This window comes from Ursus arctos, unplaced genomic scaffold (assembly GCF_023065955.2).
Source record: "Ursus arctos isolate Adak ecotype North America unplaced genomic scaffold, UrsArc2.0 scaffold_2, whole genome shotgun sequence".
Classification (NCBI taxonomy): Eukaryota; Metazoa; Chordata; class Mammalia; order Carnivora; family Ursidae; genus Ursus; species Ursus arctos.
This window is the reverse complement of record NW_026622874.1, coordinates 83298443-83319956: the sequence shown is the minus strand read 5'-3', so window position 1 is coordinate 83319956 and position 21514 is coordinate 83298443. Positions and strand designations below refer to the sequence as shown.

The 21514-nt window shown below is 46.1% G+C and overlaps 1 protein-coding gene across 3 annotated transcripts in view; it reads left to right on the top strand.

Moving 5' to 3' along the window:
* GGA2 (golgi associated, gamma adaptin ear containing, ARF binding protein 2) overlaps positions 1 to 20529 on the top strand; it is a 43019-nt gene extending 22490 nt beyond the window's left edge. For 2 of the 3 annotated variants that reach the window (XM_057314784.1, XM_057314783.1), the window contains exons 7-16: positions 894 to 974; positions 1479 to 1616; positions 4856 to 4937; positions 7212 to 7337; positions 8323 to 8445; positions 9165 to 9193; positions 9572 to 9705; positions 11311 to 11468; positions 14528 to 14697; positions 15641 to 20529. In XM_057314784.1, the coding sequence (XP_057170767.1) occupies positions 894 to 974; positions 1479 to 1616; positions 4856 to 4937; positions 7212 to 7337; positions 8323 to 8445; positions 9165 to 9193; positions 9572 to 9705; positions 11311 to 11468; positions 14528 to 14697; positions 15641 to 15952 (1353 nt within the window). In that variant the 3' untranslated portion in view covers positions 15953 to 20529. The remainder of the gene's footprint in view (positions 1 to 893; positions 975 to 1478; positions 1617 to 4855; positions 4938 to 7211; positions 7338 to 8322; positions 8446 to 9164; positions 9194 to 9571; positions 9706 to 11310; positions 11469 to 14527; positions 14698 to 15640) is intronic. The other variant, XM_026515604.4, reaches the window with a different exon arrangement.
* Positions 20530 to 21514: the final 985 nt, after the last annotated feature.

The window sequence follows — 21514 nt, the reverse complement described above, 5'->3', positions numbered from 1 at the left end:
AAGACCTAGAGGTAGCTGTAGAGTGCCTCTGAATGGGGACAGGGCCCTTGAGCACTGGTGGTGGCCGTGCTTTTGGATGTTGCTGTTCTCAGTCACTCACAGGGTCTGAGAAATGAGTACCAGGGAAGCTCCAAGTGGTATAGGAGTCTGGCTTGGGGGCCCTCTGCCTCTAACTGCACCCCTCGGCTGCACCCTTCTCTCGGACCCAGAGCTGCAGTGGCCCAGTGGTTAGAACAAGCAGGACTGCGTTAGGTTCTGGGCTGCCTTTCTCTCAGGCTCCTCTCCTGCTGGTGCCTTACAGTGGCAAAGGGTGGGAAGAGGAGGGTTGGCATGGTCTTTGGAGAAAGAGAGAATCCTGTCACCTGGGGCAAGCTACCGAGACACTCTGGGCTTCAGTATAGCCATCTTTACTGCCATCAGTGGAGACTGAGTGACTCCCACGTGCACGGCGTTGTGCTAGATCACCGAGATGTGTCACATCGGAGGGTGCCTGGCATTATGAGGACAGCCTCAGCATTAGTGACATTTTGAGCCAGATAATTTTCTTGTTGGGGGCTGTCCTATTGACTGTAGGGAGTTTATAGTATCCCGGCCTCTACCCACTAGATGCCGGTAGCACTCCCCGTTGTGACAACCAGAAACGTCTCCAGTCTTTGCCAGATGTCTGCTGGGGGATGTCTCCTCCACCTTCCTACCCCATTGAAAACCAGTGGTATATGGGGAGAGTCCTAATACCTCCATGGCCTCAGTGTGAGGACTTGGTAAGAGAAGGCATAAAAAGTGAGGAGCTGTTACCCGTATTCTGTTATCACTGCTGCTGCCGCCACCACCGCTCTGGGCCATTTGACACAGTGGGGAGGTAGTCTCACCTGCTCTTCTTGTTCACTCTGCAGCTTCTGACGAGGCTTCTGAAGAGCAACCACCCGGAGGACCTTCAGGCTGCAAATAGGCTGATCAAGAACTTGGTCAAGGAGGTGGGCATTTTTCTCCTGGGCTCTGCAGAACAAGCATTTGACATGTGTATGTGCTTGCGGGCGTGGGTGCACAGTTGGCCGGGGAAGGGATGGCCTCTAGGCCGAGAACGGGGGCACAGCCGCGGGCTCCCTGAAGGGCAGCAGGATGGTGACTGGAAGCAGAAATCATGCTGTGTATTTCCCAAGTACTTTATGCAGGACCCCAAAGCATTTCATAGGCCCCAGTTTCTGTCACAGTGACAGAGTCCAGTGTGGGAATCTGGTTTTCAGAGGGATTAAAGCTGGTAGTAGGAAGCAGTGGATCGCCTGGTCCCTGGACTGCTTTGCCTTTGTCAGGAATTCTGGACTCAGAGCGTTTTCTTCGCCCACTGAGTGAACACTCAGGCCCACTCGGTGTTGCGGCGACTTCCCTGAGCTCGCCAGCGCAGTGTGTCTTTCCCGTCCCTCGCTCAGGCATTCTCCAGGGCTTCTGCTCCCTCACCTCCATCCCCTCTCTTCCGAAAGGAACAAGAAAAGTCAGAGAAGGTGTCCAAGAGAGTCAGTGCCGTGGAGGAGGTGCGGAGCCACGTGAAGGTGCTGCGGGAGATGCTGAGCGTGTACCGCCGGCCGGGGCACGCCCCACCAGACCAGGAGGCCTTGCAGGTACTGGTTTTAGAAAATAAGTGAATTCAAGTAGAATTGAGTGTACTTGACACATTAGAAATTGCACACATTTCAAGCGTATTTGATGTGTTTTGACATGTGTGTCCATGAAGCCAACATCACAATCCAGATAGTAAACCTGTCCCTCTTCCCTCAGAATTTCCTCATGCCCCTAGGTTATCCCTCCGCTCCTTTCCTCCCTGTCCCCCCTTCCCCAAGCAACCATTGCCTTACTCTCTGTTCTTTTTTTTTTTCTTTTTTTTTTAAGATTTTATGTATTTGACACACAGAGGGAGAGAACAAGCAGGGGGAGCAGGAGAGGGAGAAACAGGCTTCCCGCTGAGCAGGGAGCCCAATGTGGGGCTTGATCCCCACGACCATGGGATCATGACCTGAGCCGAAAGCAGTTGCTTAACCAACTGAGCCATGCAGGCGCCCTGCCTTGCTCTCTGTTCTGATTAGTTGATACTTCCTAGACTTTTGTATGAATGGAATAATTCCGTTTTGTTTCCTTCTTTCTGGCTTCTCCCTCTTGGCATAATTGAGGTCCATTCATGGCATGTGTGTCAATAGTTTCCTTTTTATTGCTGAGTGGTGTTCGTTGTGTGTATTACAATATGTATATCCATCTTTTGATAGATCGTGGGTTGTTTCCGGCTTTGGGTGATTGTGAATTAAGCTGTTATAAACAGTTGTCTAGTTCTGTACAGGATTTTGTGTGAACATACACTTTTCTTGGGTACATGCCTAGGTGTGGGATTGCTGGGTCACATGCTAAGTGTATAGTTTACTTTGGGAAATAGTTGGCCAGTTTCTTAAAAGTGGTTGTGTCATTTTATGTACCTAACAGCATTACACGAGAATTCCAATTCCCCCACAGCCTACATATCTCAAGATCTTTTTTTTAACACCTTTAGTGAGAATTTACATAGCCTAAAAGCAGCCATCAACACTAACTAGAAGAATTTAATCAGGCCTTAAAGAATTCCCGTGCCCATTAACAGGCACTCTGTACCACCACCTCTCCCACCAGCTCCTGGCGACCACTGATCTATGTTCTGTATCTGCAGATTTGCCTCTTCGGACACCGTGTTAATTGAATCCTACAACATGTGGTCTTGAGTCTGGCTGCTTTCACTTAATCTTTGGAAGATTTCTCCATCTTGTAGCGTGTATCAAAACTTCATTCCTTTTTTCTGGCTGAGTAACCTTCCATTGTATGGCTGCCTCATGTTTTGTTGGTTCATCAGTTGGGCATTTGGGTTTCCACTTTGGCTATTATAAATGATTCCATGAACCTTCGTATGCAAGTTTTTTGTGTGTGAAACGTAAGCTTTTGATTTTCTTGAGTGTAGATACCTAGAACTGGAGTTGCTGGATCATCTGGTGGCTCCATTTAACTTCCTGAGCAACTGCCAAGCTGTTTGCCAAATCATTGTGCCATTTTACAGTCCCACCAGCAATATGTGAGGGTTCCAGTTTCCCATGTCCTGCCAACACTGGTTACTGCCTGCCTGTTTGATAATAGCTATCGTAGTGGGTGTAAAGTGGTATCTCACTGTGGTTTTGAAATGTATTTCCCTGGTGACTTAAGTTGAGCTTTCTTTCCTGTGTGTCTTGGCCTCTTGTCTGAAGAAATGTCTGTTCAGATCCTTAGCCCAGTTTTAAATTGGGTTGTCTCTTAGTTTTTGAGTTGTGAAGGGTTCTTTATATATCCCAGATACCAGTCCTTTGTCAGACTTTCTCCTTAAATTTTGAAGTTCAGTTTACCTATTTTCTTCTGTTGCGGTTGCTTTCGGCGTCCTAGCTGTGCTACTGCCACCCGGTGCAGACAGATGGTGGTGGGACTGGAATGCTGTCAGAGCCAACCTCTCTGAGTCCGTCCTCGGAGCTCTGCTGTTCTCCCTCCTTCTGCCAGCTGCATTTGTCTTCTCTGTCTGCATTCCAGCTTTTCTGCTTCTCTACACAGGAGAGACGGCCTTAGTTTCTTAGTTTAGCTCCTTAGTTTCCCTGTCCTTCCATTTCACAGGGTTAGCAGAAGCAAGTAGCTTTCCTAAGTCCAAATTCCTGAGAAAAAAATCTGTCCAGCGAGGCTCCTGTATAGCTAGGATTGGGTAGAGTTCCAGAGAGTGTGCTGGCCTTCTGCAGCCGGAGGGGACAGTACTCAGAAGGGTTAGTGGGCTTGGGCCAGGCAGACGCTCCAACGCCAGTTCCCTGTGGTGAGTTTGTGCCAGAGCCCCTGGGCAAGGTTGGCCTGCTGGGCTTCTAAATAGCACGACTTTCCCTCACCCCAGAGGATAACCAGCTAAGAGACCGGAGAGACATGGCAGGAAGTAAAACTTCATCTTTATAATGGCGAATCAGTATTAACAAGTGGCTTCCTAAGACTGAAGCTGAATCAGGCAGGTTTACCTTCTTCAAAATAGTGCTGGCACCCCATTGTTCTCCCCAAAAGGGGCTTCCTTCTCTAAAACTTAGAGCCAGTAGGAGCAGAGCCGAATGTGGGCTTCCGTATAGGCAGGTAGCTCTCAAGAGCAAAGTGGCAGGAAGGGGCTCTTTCCTGCTTCCTCTCCCGGACTCCCCTATCAGATATGTCATTTCACCAGCCCTGCAGAAGCGGGCAGGGAGCACTGTCGTCAGGGAGGACCGGAGTATTCAGCTAATTGGGCTTCCTTGCAAGGAAGGAAGCCTAAGAGGTGCAGAAGCTATGTGTCCTCCTCAACACCTAGTATGTGGAGGGTGAAGTTGTCCAGAGCACTCCCTGGGATGAGGACAGTGAGATTTCCTGGATGTTACTGTGCGGACTGAGGTTCAGTCCTGGGAGAACCTGCAGTGGGAATCAGGGAGTGTTGCTGGAAAAGGACGACTGGCATCAGACAACAGTTGGATGGAGAGTTTGGCTGTTAGTTTTAAAGCAGGGCAGTCGCTTCAGGCTTCCATGTGGGGTTACCCCATTATTAAAGCTCTTCCAGGGAGCAAGGAGAGGAGCGTGGAGAAGAGAAAATACCGTACACACTCAGAAGATGGATTCTTAGGCGTTCTGTCACTTTTTTAACTATTTTAAAAGTTCAGGTAACTGTAGCCCAAACTTTTTCTGACACTGTAATGGCCGTATCATTTCAAACCTGCAGTCATGCATTTGGGATGGACTAAGGAGAATTCCAGAAGCCCCAGACTCTGCTGTATGCTTATTGGAGGCACCTGGGGCCTTGCTGTGAAACCAGGCTCTGTGTTCCTAGGTTGTGTACGAGCGCTGTGAGAAGCTGCGGCCCACCCTGTTCCGGCTGGCAAGCGACACCACGGACGACGACGACGCGCTCGGTAAGGCAGTTCTTCTCCAGGCACAGCCACAACATCGGAAGGCAGAACACGTGCCGCTTCCTGCTGGGCTATGGTGGTGTCAGAGACCAGACAGCATGGCTTTAGATTTTGTGGCAATTGAGCTTCGGAGGGGCGTGCCCCATGTTGGCTTAGAATGGATTCCCAGGACAGTTTGGGCTTGAGCAAGCAATCATCAGCAGGTCTGAAAGCGTAGAGAGGGGTGGAAATGTGCCGTGGAGGTTGGGTGCGAGGGAGATGCTGACAGGAAGACTAATGTCCACAGAAGTCTGGGGAACTGTTGCATCTCGAAGGTTTCACCAAGCTAAGTGCCGTCAGGGGCTGGGTCACCAACCTGAGTGAGGCAGGCTGAGGAGGAACGGCGGGGATTATGGTAGCGACAGTGGGGGATTTTAATACCTGTGCACAGGGATTAAAACATTTTATACTTTTTGTTATGGAAAATTTCAGGACATGTTCAGGGAAAGAGTGGGATAAATCCTATGTGCCCTTCACCTGTTGGTAACAATTACCAGCTCATGGCCCATCTTTCTTCCTCTTGTTGCATGTGTACTGCTGTCTACCCCCGTTGTTCATTCCCTTTGAAGCAAATTCCATACATTTCAAGGTAATCAAATAGTCAGTTTAGATATTCCTGGGCATTTCTCTTCTCTAAACATCTCTTGCTAATCCTCCTCCGCCCTTTTTTTAAGTTCTGAATCAGACTCAGAAAAGCCATACTTTGTAATTGGTGGTATTTTGTAGTCTTTTTTTTTAATGGTTAGCTTCTCTAAGATAGTTTCTCTAGGCCTCAAGGTTCTGATGGCATGCCCCTTGGTATTTAATGTGTTTCCGTATCTGATACTACTTATAAATTCCTGCTATTTCTTATAAATTGCATCATGGACTTTATCAGATTCAGGATCAGTTGGGGTACAGATGGGGGGAGCAAGAACACTTCATGGGTGGTGTTCAAGAGGCCCCTGGGTTCTGATCTCCTTGTGATTACTGTCTGGACCCATCATTTTCTCTGATTGCAGTGAGCTCAAAAACAATCAAATTAAAATTTTGAAGCAACTCGTCATGCCAAATAAAATTTTGCCAGGTGAATTCAACCCCATGTTGCAACTTCTGTCCACAGTTAAGAAAATTGGCAGGGGGTGCCTGGTGGCTCAGTCGGTTAAGAGTCTGCCTTCAGCTCAGGTCATGATCCTAGAGTCCTGGGATTGAGCCCTGCATTGGGCTCCCTGCTCAGTGGGGAGCTTGCTTCTCCCTCTCCCTCTGCCGCTTCCCCTGCTTGTGCTCTTTCTCTCAAATAAATAAAATCTTTAAAAAAAAAAAAAATTGGCAGGAAGTATTTGGTCTTTCCTGAGAAGCAATCTAGCACTTTGGCCTGATATTCTATATAGCCCCAGCCCCGTTGCCAGTTCTGTGTCTTTCTCTCCTAGCTCTGTCTCAGGGGATACTGTTTTGCAGATAAACCAGACTGAAATGCTTGTGACATTTTTGAAATCCAGTGTGTATTTTATACTTACATAACATTTCAATTTGGATGCCAAGTTTTCATCAGGAATACCTATCTATATTTAGATTTTATGAAATTTACAGGTGAAAATGTACATTCATGTACCAATTTGTTCCCTGCACACTTAAAGGCTTTGCAATAAGTGACTAAAGTACCAAAAAGCTTTTTTCCCCAAAGATTTTATTTATTTATTTGAGGGAGAGTGAGCATAAGTGGGGCAGAGGTGAGAGGGAGAGGGAGAAGCAGGCTCCCTACTGAGCAGGGAAGCCCGACGTGGGGGTCGGTCCCAGGACCCTGGGATCGTGACCTGAGACAAAGGCAGATGCTTAACTGCCTGAGCCACCCAGGTGCCTCCCCCGCTACCCCCTGCAAAAAAACTCTTAATATTCACATCCACATTGACAAAACTGTTTTTATTTTAAGTTAATTAATATTAAAGTAGTTAATTAATATTAAAGTTTTAGTTCCTTAGTTGAAGGAGCCGTGTTTCAAGTGTTGGCCGTTATGTTGGAAGGTACTGGGAACAAAGGTGAAGAAATTTGGTTCCTCCTGCATCTTGAGAACTAGACGTGTTGGGGTTCTGGGACTGAATAACGAGTTCTGCTAGGGGCCTGATCACATGATCTGGGGGCAGGAGGCATGGGTATACTGAACCTGGTAGAGCCGTGTGACCGCTGCTTTCTGGAATGGCTTAAAAAAAACTAGATTGTTGGTAGCTAAACCAGGGCGGTTCTCATTTTTCTCTCCTTCAGCGGAGATTCTCCAGGCAAATGACCTCCTCACCCAGGGAGTTCTGCTGTATAAACAGGTGATGGAGGGCCGAGTCATCTTTGGGAACACAGTGACCAGCTCAGTAGGAGACCTACCTGTCTCCAGAGGTATGTGGAAAGAAGCGTCTCCTTGCTTTCTGCCTGGACATCCTACAAATCCCGGAGAAGAAATGGATCTTCAGAATATTCTGTGTTATGGTGTGGAAATAAGAGGCCTTTCCCTCTGTTCCCTTCCCCATGAGGGTTGGATTTCTGTAGCTGGCCTCTGCCACATGTGCCATCACGATCTGACTGGCAGGCGGGACCCCAGCTCTGGCTATCCACAGGAGCAGATGGCTGTATTGCACCCAGGTTTTTTTTTTTATTTATTTTTTATTTTTTTTAAAGATTTTATTTATTTATCCGACAGAGATAGAGACAGCCAGCAAGAGAGGGAACACAGGCAGGGGGAGTGGGAGAGGAAGAAGCAGGCTCCCAGCAGAGGAGCCTGACGTGGGGCTCGATCCCAGAATACCGGGATCACGCCCTGAGCCGAAGGCAGACGCTTAACCGCTGTGCCACCCAGGCGCCCCTGCACCCAGGTTTTGATTCCTCTTCTGATGAATTCTTACTTGGAGGAGCTAGAGACCAAAAAAAAACCAAAAAAAACAACAAAAAAACCACAAAACTGTTTTGGTGGTGCCTAGCAGGCTAACTGCATCAGAATCATCTGGAATACTAGTTGAAATGCAGATTCTTAGGTCCCTAGCTTGGACCTTTTGAATCAAGACTGCTTAGAGCTTGGCCTGGGGGTTAGTGTTTTTATCAAGTGCTCCAGCGATTGCGATGAGCCGTTGTCAGAAGGTCAGCCATGTTGCTGGGCCAGGCTGAGTGGGCCCCTCGCGGAGGATACTGATTGCTGGGGTAGGAAGGCAGTCCTCTGGCTGCCTCCTATTCCAGATGCCAGCTCAGGCTATACATCAAGGTGTTCAGCGGAGGTGCATCGAGGGGGTGATGTGAGGTCTTCTGATTGGGAGGTGGCCTGTGGGAAGCTGACAGGCATTAAGTGGAGATTTTGCTCGTATCCTGACTTATTTTCCTGACTGTTCTCTAGTCTTTCAGCAACCAGCAGGCTGCATGAAGAGCTGCCCTCTGATTGACTTGGAGGTGGACAATGGATCTGAGCAGGCCGGGACTGTAGCACCGTCTTTGCTTCACCAGGACCTGGCAGCCTTAGGTGAGGGTGGGCGTTTAGGGGGAGCAGGCACAGAATGGCCCTGACTCCCAGGGAGAGCGAGTAAGCTGGTTCCGCTTGGGGAGAATATGCCTGTTTTCAGAGGGAGCTGGGTATACAGTAGTCTCCCCTCGTCCGCGGTTTCAGTGAATTGCGGTCCAGAAGCAGATGATCCTCCTTCTGACCTATGGTCAGAAAGTCAGTAGTAGCCCAGGGCTGTGTCCCATGCCTACGTCATTCACCTCACTTCATCTCATCACGTAGGCATTTTATCATCTCCCATCACAAGAAGACAAAGGGTGAGTATAGTATAATATATTTTGAGAGAGAGACCACATTCACGTAACTCTTACTATAATATATTGTTATTTTTATTATCTGTTATTGTGTCTAATTTATAAAGTAAACTTAATTATAGATATGTACGTGTGGGGGGAAAGACATAGTATATGGAGGGATTGCTACTATCTGCCTTTTCAGTCATCCGCCAGGGGTCTTAGAACATATCCCCTAATGGATAAGGGGCACTACTGTCCTGGGAAGTTCAGAGAAGTCCTCTTTGCATTCAGTCTCTCAGATTTGCCATGGATGAGTTGAAGGACTTTGGGTAATTTGCTGTGCCTAGGCTTTCTAAATGTTCTAGAAAGGGTGAACATGGTATCGATCTCCGGCTCATGTCAGGTAGAGTTACTGGTGTGCATCTTTCTGTTTCTTCCTTATAGGACTCACTGATGCTCCAGTTACCAACAAGGTAAGGAAGCCCTTCCTAGGTCCTGGAAGGGAGGTCCCTCAAACCTACATTCATGAGGGCAGCGCTGCCTGGGTGGGGGAAGGGGCTGTAGCATAGCCTGGTGGTGACTGTGGACTTGAAGAGCCAAAGCCTCTTCCTTATCTGTACTGTCTGGCTTGAACTCCCAGAGAAGACATTTTTCCCTCTCGTTGTACCCCTCCTCTCTTCAGTGGTATCCAGGCTCCCGCTTACTGAAGGTCAGATCAGGAGTCCTGTGTTCTCTTGCCCTTTTTCTCCTCCTGCCCCAGGAAATGCAGTAAGCCTGTGTCAGTCATGGTGTCACCATGGCTCCTGGTCATTCATACCCTGGCCTTATTTTAGCCATTCCTGGTTTGACAGGTTGCCAGTCAGAATTGCTGTAAGGAAAAGAGGACTCCCCCCGCCAGCACGCTGCCAGGTGGTGGTGTTCAGAGCCCTTCTGCAGAAAGGAACTTGCTGGATCTGCTCTCCCCACAGCCATGTCCAGGGCCTCTGTGAGTCTTGTGGGCAAGGAAAGTGGAAAAGGGGCTCATGTGCGTGCTTCCTGCTCCTTGCGTGGTGGCCGGGCGGAGGGGCCGTGTTAGTGTGCAGGAACACGGGGCGACACTTGGAGACAGCCAGAGACCTCTCTCCCTGGAGGGGCTTCTTCCTTCCTACCAGAGGTTCCATATGTGCTTCTCTTCTTCTCCTTTGACTCCTCCTCCTAAGTCAGAGGAAAAGACCTGCTTTGGTTAGGAGTTCTGCAAACGGGTTGGTTTAAGGAATAGCAGCAGTAGGTGATGATTTTGGTGTTCACAGGCTTTTTTTTTTTCCCTTTCTTGATTACAATGAAGTTAAGCAAAATTTGATCACTAGAGAAATAGAGAATATATAAAGGCCCAGTTATCACTTCCTAAAGATAATGTTGAATGTTCTTTCTTTGCTTTTCTCTCTGTGTGTAGTAATGTGTTTATTTTTTTACACACGTGGGTGTCATAATTTACAGACGGGGGTTTTTTCCAGTGGGGTTTTTTCATATCGCATCTTTGATACACGTGCATATCGGTTCACATAAATTTGTCTCATTCTGATAGTTGTATAGTAACCCATGTGCGTGTGATACTTGTATATTTAGTCATTGCCTTTTTCTCGGTATTTATATAGCTTTCCGTTCAGAGGCACTTGGAGCGTTTTTGTAGTACAGATTCCTAAAAGTAGAAGTGCTCTAGGGTGTGAATCTGAACATGTATGGAGATCTGCTTTGCCTCTGGAAAGGGTGGAGTGGTTTGCCTTCCCGTAGACGGCCCGAGTGTCTCCATGGCTGTGGAGGAGACACAGGGCTCTGGTGGACTCGGAGACGCGCTGGGAGGTCATTCTTGTTTGCACCCAGGGGAGGTGTCTTTCCATTTACTCTTCCTAACCACTCAGTAGGGGGCTGGTAATCTTCCTGATCTGGGTGGGTTTCTCTGTCTGCAACACAGTTTGCAGTTTGTATTGAAAATGGTTTTGGAGCGCCTGGGTGGCTCAGTTGGTTAAGCATCCGACTCTTGGTCTCAGCTCAGGTCTTGATCTCAGGGTTGTGAGTTCACGCCCCGAGTTAGGCTCCTTGCTGGGTGTGGCACCTACTTAAAAAATGTTTTCAATTTACATTCCAAATGGACAAAATCATGAAGTGTGAATGAAGTGGTCCTGTAATTGGTGTTATCATCTTCCTAACTCCTGCCACTCTGGTGACCATGACGGGAAACTTAACCTGACTGAGCAACTTGTCAGAGGCTGCCTGACAACTACAACCTTGATTACCTTAATAATAGCTCTAGTTTATTAGGTTTTTATGTGTGCACAGTTCCCTCAATGCTTTTCATACATTTTCTCATTTAATTCTAATAACAACCCCATGAGGTAGATGCTAGATGATTTCCATTTTACAGATGAGAAAACTGAGGCACAGGTGAAATTACCCATCTGAAGTCCTATACCTCTAAAATACACGCACACGTGCACATGTATGTATTTGTTTTTCTCCCCCTTCTTCATCTCATTCTTCAGAAAGTCTAATCAGATTTCTGGAATTGTCTATAAACTTTTCTAGTCTTGATGTTTTTTTCATTTCTCTGCAGGAATTATGTTCCACAGAAGAGCATCCCTAAGGAAGTGCCCCCCGGCACTAAGTCCTCTCCAGGTTGGTCCTGGGAAGCTGGGCCATTGGCTTCTTCCCCATCCTCCCAGAATACACCTCTGGCTCAAGTGTTTGTCCCTTTGGAGTCTGTTAAGCCCAGTAAGTACAGTTTTACCTCCCCCCTCCCCCCGCCTTGCTGTTAAATACCCAGCTTTATCTGCTCTGGATTGGTAGGGGATGGCTCTTAAATTGGGGAAGCTGAGTGGTAGAGACTTTGCCTGGGGGCAGAGGGTAAGGAGGTGGCTTCACAGTCTCTACCTACTATTTATAAGGCTTTCTGTCTTGGGGTTGACACTAAACGTGAAGGATATTGGCAGGCAGACTTTAATTAGGGGTTTGAGTCTGTTTATGGATGTGATGCTCACTCGTTTGGAATTCAAGAAGGGAATGTCCAGTGTGGCAGAAATAACTCTGAAGAGGTGGGGTTAGATGGAAAGGAAGAACTTGGCTGGTGGCCGTCTTCCGTTGGGGGTCCTCATTAGAGCAGGAGAGCAGAGGTTCCCTCCTTAGGAAGGAAGGTGACCACATACGGTCGGCACACTGGCATGTGAGCAGGAGACACCTGGGGTCCTTAGATGTATGGTGCAGGCCCTTTTCTCTGGGCACATGGCTCTCCTGTGGCTTGGTGTGCTGATGTCATGTTGCAAGGAGCCCTGGAGCCAGGCAGAGGAATTTAAACAGTAAGTACGCAGTAGGAGCCGTTTGTGACAATTACTTGAACTTAAAAATAATACATGTTCAGTGTTAATTTCCTGGTTTTGATCATCGTACTGTGGTTATGTAAAATGTTAACGTTTGAGGAAGCTGGGTGAAGGGTATATGGGACTTGTGTTTTTGTAACATTTTATAAATCTGAAATTATCACAAAAGTACAATATTGAAAAAATTTAACGTAGAAATTTTATTTTTTTTCTTAAAGATTTTATTTGAGAGAGAGAGTGTGTGGGCACAGGGGCAGAGGGAGTAGGGAGAGAGAATCCCAAGCAGACCCCATGCTCAGCACAGAGCCTGTTGCTGGTCTCAATCCCATAACTCTGAGATCATGACCCGTGCCGAAATCAAGAGTGGGGTGCTTAACTGACTGAGGAACCCAGGTGCCCCTCAAAGTAGAAATTTTAGGAAAAAAGCAGAAAATTAAAATCATCTATATCATTCACCCAGAGATGGAAGTTCTATAATGTCTTAATGTGTTTTCTTGTCTTAGCCATGTGCATATATATATTTTTTTAATAAATTGGCACCGTAGTATATTTAGAATATTTTGCATTTTTATTGCATTAATTTTATGCATTTATTGCATTATTAGTATAAGCCATAGCATTTTTTCATGCTGTGAATTGTTCTTCAAAACCTATACTTTTTAAATGTCTCTATATGTCATGTAATCATGGTACTGTCATTCATTTATTCAATTCCTTTCTTTTTTTTTTATTTTTTATTTTTTTAAAGATTTTATTTATTTATTTGACAGAGAGAGAGACAGCCAGAGAGAGAGGGAACACAAGCAGGGGAAGTGGGAGAGGAAGAAGCAGGTTTCCCACCGGAGTAGGGAGTCCGATGTGGGGCTCGATCCCAGGACCCTGGGATCATGCCCTGAGCCGAAGGCAGATGCTTAACAACTGAGCCACCCAGGCGCCCCGTCCTTTCTTTATTTTTTATTTTTTTAATTAAAAAAAATTTTTTTGGGGGTGGTGCGTGCTTTAGTGGGGGAGGGGCCCCGGGGAGAAGGAAGGGGAGACTCTTAAGCGAGCTCCACACTCAGTATGGAACCCAACACTGGGCTTGATCTCACGACCCCAAGATTATGACCTGAGCTGAAATCAAGTCACTTAACTGACTGAGCCACCCAGGTGCCTCAATTCAATTCTTTTCTGAAGGATAATTTGTTTCTAGTTGTTTGCTGTTAAAAAACTGCTATGGTGAACATCTCTGGACACTCGTGTTTTTAAACTTTCCTGATATTTCATCAGGATATATTCTTAGAAATGCTGGGTGTAGACATTTAAAATTTTGTTCTGGCTTACCAGGATCCCTTCAGAAAGGTTGCCTGTTTCCCCATAACCTCACCACTGTACCTCAAGAGTGTTTTCTGACTTTTAAATCTTTGACAGTCTCATTGTTAAACTATTGAACGTACATTTTGCTAAGTGATGTTTGGCATGAGCTGAGGATCTGCATTAAAAATTTTTTGACAGATGAGATAGTTTTCTGCCGCTTATTGAATCAGTCACTGATTTTGAAATAGATGTTCTAACCTATTGAATTCTCCTATTAGGTCTTTTCTGCATGCTTTGTTTTCTACCTCTTTGCTCAGTTGTGTACTTATGAGTATTTATTGATGCAGGTAGCTCGTCTTCCTCCTTCTAAAATGGATAGTCTCCTACCCCTCGACCCCCCCATTTGCCTTAAAATCATTTCTTAGCTGAATTAAAACAATTCTTTTAGGATTTCCATTGGAATGTCATTAAACCTGTTGACTTGAAGAGATCTGTGTCTTTATAATTTTGTAAAATTAAATGCTATAGAGGTATGTGTGTATGTAGTCATATAAAAGAGACCAGAAGGAAATAGGCCCAAATGTTAGCAGTGCTTATTTCTGGATAGAATTAATGGTGTCTCTTATTTCATTCTTTATGATATCCTGATATCCTGCTCCCTCAAAAAAAAAAAATTCTTTTTTTAACTGGTAATGTGCTGGGACGCCTGGGTGGCTCAGTCAGTTAATTGTCTTTTTCAACTCAGGTCATGATCTCAGGGTCCTGGGATCGAGCCCCGAGTTGGGCTCTCTGCTGAGTGGAGAGCTGCTTACTTCCCCCGCTCCCTCTGTTCCCCGCCCTCGTGTTCCATCTCTCTCTCTCTCTTGCTTTCGCTCTGTCTCAAATAAATAGAATCCTTAAAAGAACAAAGAACTGGTGATGTGCATCGGATGGTTGGTGGTGAGGGAGCGATCAGTCTGAGGGGCCTTAGGAGTCCAGCTAGAAGTAGTGAGGGCTGGATTATGGCGGCGCCGAAAGGTTGGGTCCGAGGTGGTTAGTCCGGGAGCCGTGCTGGCTGGAGAAGAAGCAGTGTCGGATGATAACACACACGTCTCTTTCAGACGTGGCTGCTGGCGGCCTTGTGGTCATGCTAACCCTTTTGGTTGGGTTCTTCTCTTCCAGGCAGCTTGCCACCTCTTATCGTGTATGACCGGAATGGATTCCGAATTCTGCTCCACTTTTCCCAGACGGGGGCCCCTGGCCACCCCGAGGTGCAGGTGTTGCTGTTGACCATGATGAGCACTGCCACCCAGCCTGTCTGGGACATCATGTTTCAAGTGGCTGTGCCGAAGGTGAGTCGTCTGCTGGCCAGCTCCTTCGAATTTTTCAGTAAAGCTAGCATTTTTGAGCACCAGGTCCTTTACCAGGACGTGACCTTTTAGTTAGGTATAAGAGACACACTCTTCAAAGGAGTTTAAGATCAAATGGGAATTTTATTGGCTTGTTGAACTGGGGATTTCTGAATATCTGACTTCAAATGTGGCTGGATGCAGATAAGTTCTTAAAATGTTTCCTTAAGAATCTGTCTCTTTCCACCTGTTGACTTTGCTTTCTTCTTTGGAGCCTGTTCTCCAGCAGACTCCACAGAGCATGGAAATGGCTACCAGCAGCTCCAGAGTTACATAGTCCTTACCCTCCCGAACCCTGTTTTCTCTCAGAAGGAAGCTTCCGCCTGGCATGAGGCATGCATACTGATTTGGCCCTGTTGGCATTATTTGGATATCTGGGACCAGTAACTTATGTCCAGGGATAATGTGGTGCTCTGACCAATATAGATATTACGTCCATTCCTTTTCAAGGGAAGTAGGGCCCACTAATTAACAGCCTTATCAGCATCACAATGAACAGGGAAAGGATGTCCTGAAAGGAAAGATTCAAAGTAGGCATAAGTAAAAATATGCATTCTCTCATCCTCATGGTAGTCTTGTGGGACATGTGTTATTGTTATCTCTACTTTGTAAACTTCTAGTCCAAGGCTCAGAAAGGTTAAGTATTTTGCCTAAGATCTGAGAGCTGGTAAGAAGCGAATTAAAATTCAGCCCAAGGTAGGCTCTAGCTTTTCATGCTGCCTCTCAGAACTCAACCTCTATTTATGGAAGGGAAGGACTTTTGGACCCTTTAATTATTTGGTGGGTGGAGGTCAAGTTTTCCTGTTTACCTAAACTCCCTCTTCAAAGCTGTACTTTATTAGGAACAAGTTAGATACTGGATTTTTCTACCCTGCCCCCTCCATAGTCCATGAGAGTGAAGCTGCAGCCGGCGTCCAGCTCCAAGCTCCCTGCGTTCAGTCCGTTGACGCCTCCGGCTGTGATCTCCCAGATGCTGTTGCTTGACAATCCACACAAAGTATGTTCTGGTAACTTTGATAGCAGGGGAATGGGTGGCCCCTCGACTGTAGGGAGGCAACGTGGTAGGTTGCAAGAGGTTTATTTAGGTCTTGCTCTAAAGTATGTGGTTGGGAGTGGTGGTGGGATATTCCTTGCTGAGTCTGTTTTCTTCAGGGCTCATTGGAAGATCTGTGACTGGGTTGCCATAGCTGGGAACTAAGAGAGTGACAGAAACTCCCCCTAGTACCATGAGTCCTCTGAAAGGGTGAGGTCTGCCTGTCCTCCTTAGCCGGTCTCTGAGTTGTGGTCCACCTCAGGACTGCAAAAGTGTGGGAGTTCTCTCAGGATGTATGGCTGGCTTCCTTGATTTTTTTTGTCCCAGAGGGTCCTGGCCAGGTGTTCCTGTCATACAGTTGTTTCAAGCCCTTGCTGGCATGGAGTTAACATGATATGCTATTCCTTGGTGACTACAGGGTGGGTAAAAGCTCTTACACTGCGTTCGCTGGTCTGTGTCTCTCCCCACTAATTTAATGTTTTCTGTCTTTGCCCAGGAGCCCATCAGGTTACGGTATAAGCTGACATTCAACCAGGGTGGACAGCCTTTCAGCGAAGTAGGAGAAGTGAAAGACTTTCCAGATCTGGCAGTCTTGGGTGCAGCCTAATTTTTCACAGGACAGACCCTGCCATTCAAGCTTAGGCCAATGTGAATTTTGCTGTCTAGATAGGACTAATCATGGTGATTTAGTGCGGAGTGCCAAGAGTTCTATCCTGACGTCAGGCTCTGGATCCCAACCTCTGACTTACTCTGCAGATACTATTTGTGTGTGTGTGTGTGTGTGTGTGTGTGTGTGTGTGTGTGTTATAGGGGGTTGTGGGGGAGGGTAGAGCAGGGCTTGGGGTGTGGACAGTGTGGGAAATGCTAAAGCATTTCTGACAACCATCTGCTACAATCATCTGTTTCTGCATGTTGGTGGACACGGATGTCCCCACCTCAGGTTGGAGGTTTTATAAGCCAAAGTTGTGTTGTGTTTTGTTTTTTCCATGTATTGTTATCTTTTCATTCATCCACTCTGTGCCTTGTCAGCCTTTGAAAGTCTTGGTTGCTCCCAGGCTGCTGTTCTCAGGGACCTTAAAAGGGACCTGGTTGGTCTTGGGGCGGAGAGTATCTTCTGGGGCACTCTCTTCCAAGAAAGACCTTGTCTCCGTTTCCATTAGAGAATGCTGCTTGCATGTGTTTGAGAAGCTCTTCTAAATGGAATGCTTGTTGCACTGTTTGCCAAGCGAGGGGGCTGCCACTAGAGCAGAGGACCACACTGGGTGGGCCAATCATGTCCTTCACCACTGTGCCTTAGAATCACCCAGAGAGGACCTTCCAGGGCAGAGGGGAAAGCAGATCCCAGGCCCATGCAGGCCTCAGGTTCTGTGGGTGGGGCAGCCTGTCTGGGCCCTTCCTCAGGACCCTCCTCTCCATTCTCATCCTCCTCCACGAGCATCTACTCTCAGAGCTCTTTGATGGTGACGCCATGCCAGTCATTATCAATCATAACTGACAGGCTCTCCCTGGCCTGCCGACTTCACCGTCCAACATGAAGAACTGTGACACAAATAGATATGAAAAGAGCTTAGCAGTGGTTTCAGTGGTGACTGAATATAGAAAGTCCTTGAATAAATACCCGTGTAGCAAATACGCTTTGTGGAGTCTTGAGTAAGCAGGAGATGCAGAGCCTGGTGCATTCAGAGGCGCTAAGCCGGAAGGGCCCTGTTGCCTGTTGAGGAAGACTTCTTGCTGTGGAAGCTGAAGAGTGGCTTCAGTGAGGGCGAGGCCCTGCGGGTCTGACAAAGCTGGAAGAGAGGTGGATTCTTGTTACATGTGTGGTGTGAGGGGAGAACTCAGGTTCATCACCCATTCTTAGCGCCTGCTGTGTGAGGAGTCTTCTGTGGTCCTGCTTTGCTGGTCAGTGGGGGAAGCAAGCTGAGCCTTGTGTTAGGACCTGATTAGGACTTCAGAATCCGAGCCGCTCACCTGTTGGGGCGAGATTCTACCTCAGGAACCACAAGACTCTGTTTGGGGCTCTTTATCACAAAATCTGGTACTTTGCAGGTTGATCTTTGAACTTCTATGTATAGTTAGAGCTCCACCAACACTGATTGGTGGGGATGGGAGCTGTAAAGGATCATCTGGCTATGCTAATTTTTAAGCAAATGTGAAAGCTCGTAAAACCGAGAAGTGATGGGTAACTTCTTTGTTTGGCATAATTCCCATAAGGTTCATTTTAATTTAAAATTTCTTGCATGTTCAACTGCTCTGTATAGCTTTTATGGGCTCTAGCTAATCTCATAAAGTCTTCTAGAGGAACCCATCATAATGATAATGTCTGCCTGTGCAGAACTTCGATCAAAGTGGGTGAATGAGAGTTACGAGATTTTTACCGCCTGGTTCAATGGTGAACTTGTGTGTGTCTCAATCTTCTGTCTTCCAGGCTCCCAGTGGTGCTTTGGTGGAGTTGGACAGGGTAGGGGTGTAGGGTGGGGGTCCCTAAAAGTGGCCCTGGTGTCTGTCATCAATGCCTTCTAATCAAGTTCAATGGCTACTGAAGGCCTGACCCGTATCATTCCATTCCTTCCACAAGCAGTTATGGAGCAGCTACTAGGAACTCCGCACTTCTGTAAGCACTGCAGATACAACAGCAGAAAGTTCCTGCCCTCGTGGACTTCTGTTCTAGTGGGGAGACAAATCCGTGATGTTACTGGGTGGGGATCTGGCACTGATGATCAGTATTTGTCCCTTATCCTGAATTCCTCTTCCAGGATCCTGCTCAGCCCTATCTCTTGACTTAGCTCTGTGACTGTTCTCTTCCTCTATCCCTTAAATGTGGCATTGCCCCAGGGTTTAGTCCTTAGGACTCTTCTAAGCACATCTGGGCAGCTAACAACTAGATGGGTCCTAGACCTCTATCTCAAGCTTCTACCTCCAGATCCATATTCGTCAGTCGTTATCTGTAGGTTTCACTATTGTCTCAGCTCTGAAAGCTTAGAATGGAACCCAGCCTCCTCCTCCTCCCCCACCCCCCGCCCCTTCTCCTTACATTTTCTTTTATTGAAAGCACCTGCCTGAGCTGTCATGGATCCTTGATTCCTGTTCCTTCTAGAGCCACTCATTTGTTTTTGTCTCATCTAGTCTATTTCTAAATGATGACATCTCGCCCTTCCCTGCATTCACATGGTTACTGCCCTGGTTTGGGGAGGGGAGGCAGGATGGTGCAGTAAATCTGCCTCTCAGTTTTCTAAACCATTATACTTGCCACCACCAGAATTATCTAACAGATCTGGCCCCTTGACCATTTGAGAAATCCTGAATGGCTTCCTAATCCCCTAAAAGTTGATGCAATCAAGTTGAATGCTTAATTATTCATTGCCCTTTTCCAACTTTGTGTGCTCTCTACCCTTCTGGCAACCACCAAGAACAAGCAGTTTGCTACAGCCACAAGAAAGTCCTTTCATGTCTTGATGACGCCATGTTTTTTCATGACATTAGGAGGCAGCTCGTCTCCCTTTATCTCTTCAATGAATTTAAGACCAGGCTAGAACCCTGATTTTATTTGTGAGCCACTGTGAGCATAAATGCGCTATGAAGATGGTAGATGTTGAAAACAGGGTAAATGACTTAATGACCAAAAGAACACGAACCAAATAAACCAAAAGAACACGAACGTTATTAAAAATGGTGGGGAAAAAAATTGTGTAGGGACGCCGGGGGGCTCAGCGTTCAACTCTTGATCTCAGCTCGGTCTTCATCTCAGGATCGTGAGTTCAAAACGACTAGATTGAGAGAACAAACATTCAGGGTAGAAAGCAAAGGTGATATTCTAAAATATAAGTAGTGCTTGATTACTACAGTGTTTACAAATCAAAATCTTCATATCCAAGGTAGACGATGCCGACCCAGCCCCAAAATATAAAATTCTATCGACTAGGTGTTTTGTTTTTTCTTTTGAAGAAAACAGGAAAGTGTCCTGGAATGGTAGCCATGGTTTTGGGGGGGAGGGTTTGTGGGGTTTTTTTGTTTGTTTGTTTTAAATAAAGATATGGCCTGGCATTTTCCATCTGTGAAGAGGTGAAGCCAGGTAGGACAAAGGAAATGTCCTCACGTGAGATGAGCCAAGCCTTGATATAGTTGAGGCACATAAGGTCCAGAGTTCTCATCACATTTCATGTCAGCTGGAATGAGAAAAACCTGGGCCTTTTTTCCCCTTGCCCTATGCATTCCCGGTACACCACGTTCATTCTGAAAAAGCTTGCATTTTAAAAAATGAACATTCTGTTCCTTCTGATTTTTATTCTTGAATACCTCATCCCACTTCTAGAGGTAACACTTTGATTTTAAAAGTTAAAATTGTAAAATCACACTGCAGTGTTACAGGCCCCAGATACATAGGATTTTAACGTTTGCAGTCGTATGAAGCCCCAAACAGTTGGAAATAATTAAGTCACAGCCCTTAGTTGTAATTCAGCTCTTTAGCTTCACTACTGCCTCCAAGAAGCTGTGTGACCTTGGGTAAGTAACTTACCTTCTTTAGATTCCTCCTCTGTGAAGTGGATAACAAATTTTTTTTGAGAATTGAAAAGTTAATACATGTAAAGTGATTATAATACTGCATGGCACTCAATTAGCTAAGACTTATTTCATTCACTGTTTGCTGTTAGCCTGTCCACAGGTTTCCTTCCAGCACATGAACAGAGTTGACTTGCCCATAACTATAAAGTTTATCTCCTAAAATAAAAAGCAAATATTTAAAATTTTGGTGAGTCTCAAATTAATACTGAGACAGTAAACATGAAGGATAGAAAGGTAACAAAAAGTTAATAGTAATTAGAAACTATACTCCTAAATGTAGTCACTAGAATTCTAGCCATTTTGAAACACATCCCCAAGCCTAGTCAAAAGATGAAGTCTGTAACAGAACACTTAGAAACTAAGATTGAACACATTTCCTATAAGACAGTTAATTTTGTACAAAGCTGTGCATTCTAAAATTTATAACCCTGACATCAAAATCTGAAGCAGATAACTTGGTCTGTTCTCGTTTTTGAATGCACATGCAAAATATTAGCTTTAAAGCCAGTGACATATTGAAAGAATACATTGTACAAAGCATTTTCTGGAAATGCAGTTAACCACATGAGTAGCTCATCTGGACTACTTCGTCATCTCAACAGATGTAGAAAAAGACATTCTAGATTATTCGTTGTTTATTCCTAATAACAATAAATGACCATGGGTACCTGGGAGGCTGAGTCAAGTGTCTGCCTTTGGCTCACGTCATAATCCCGGAGTCCTGGGGTTGAGCCCCGTGTCGGTCTCCCTGCTCAGCAGGGAGCCTGCTTCTTCCGCTCCCTCTGCCCCCCCCCCAACTTATGCTGGTTGTCTTTCAAATATTGAAAAGGCCAGCAGCATGTCTAATAAGGAAATATTAACAGTGGCCTAAACGCAAAGGTTTATTTTCTACTTAAAAAGGCCAGACTTAGTCCAGAACCATTGCTGATAAAAGCATCACAAAGTCATTAGGGATCCAGGCTCCAGCTGGCCCTAAGTCATCACCCAAGGATATGCATGTTACATGGTAATGGCTTGAGATGCTGACATTCTAAGCCATAGGAAGGAAGGGGAGGAAGGAATAAAGGAAAACTGACATTCTTAAGGTTTCCCATAAGTTTCATGTGTTACTTGGATTCACATCTTATTGGCTGTTCAGTGACATTGCCACTGGGCAAAGAAGGCTGA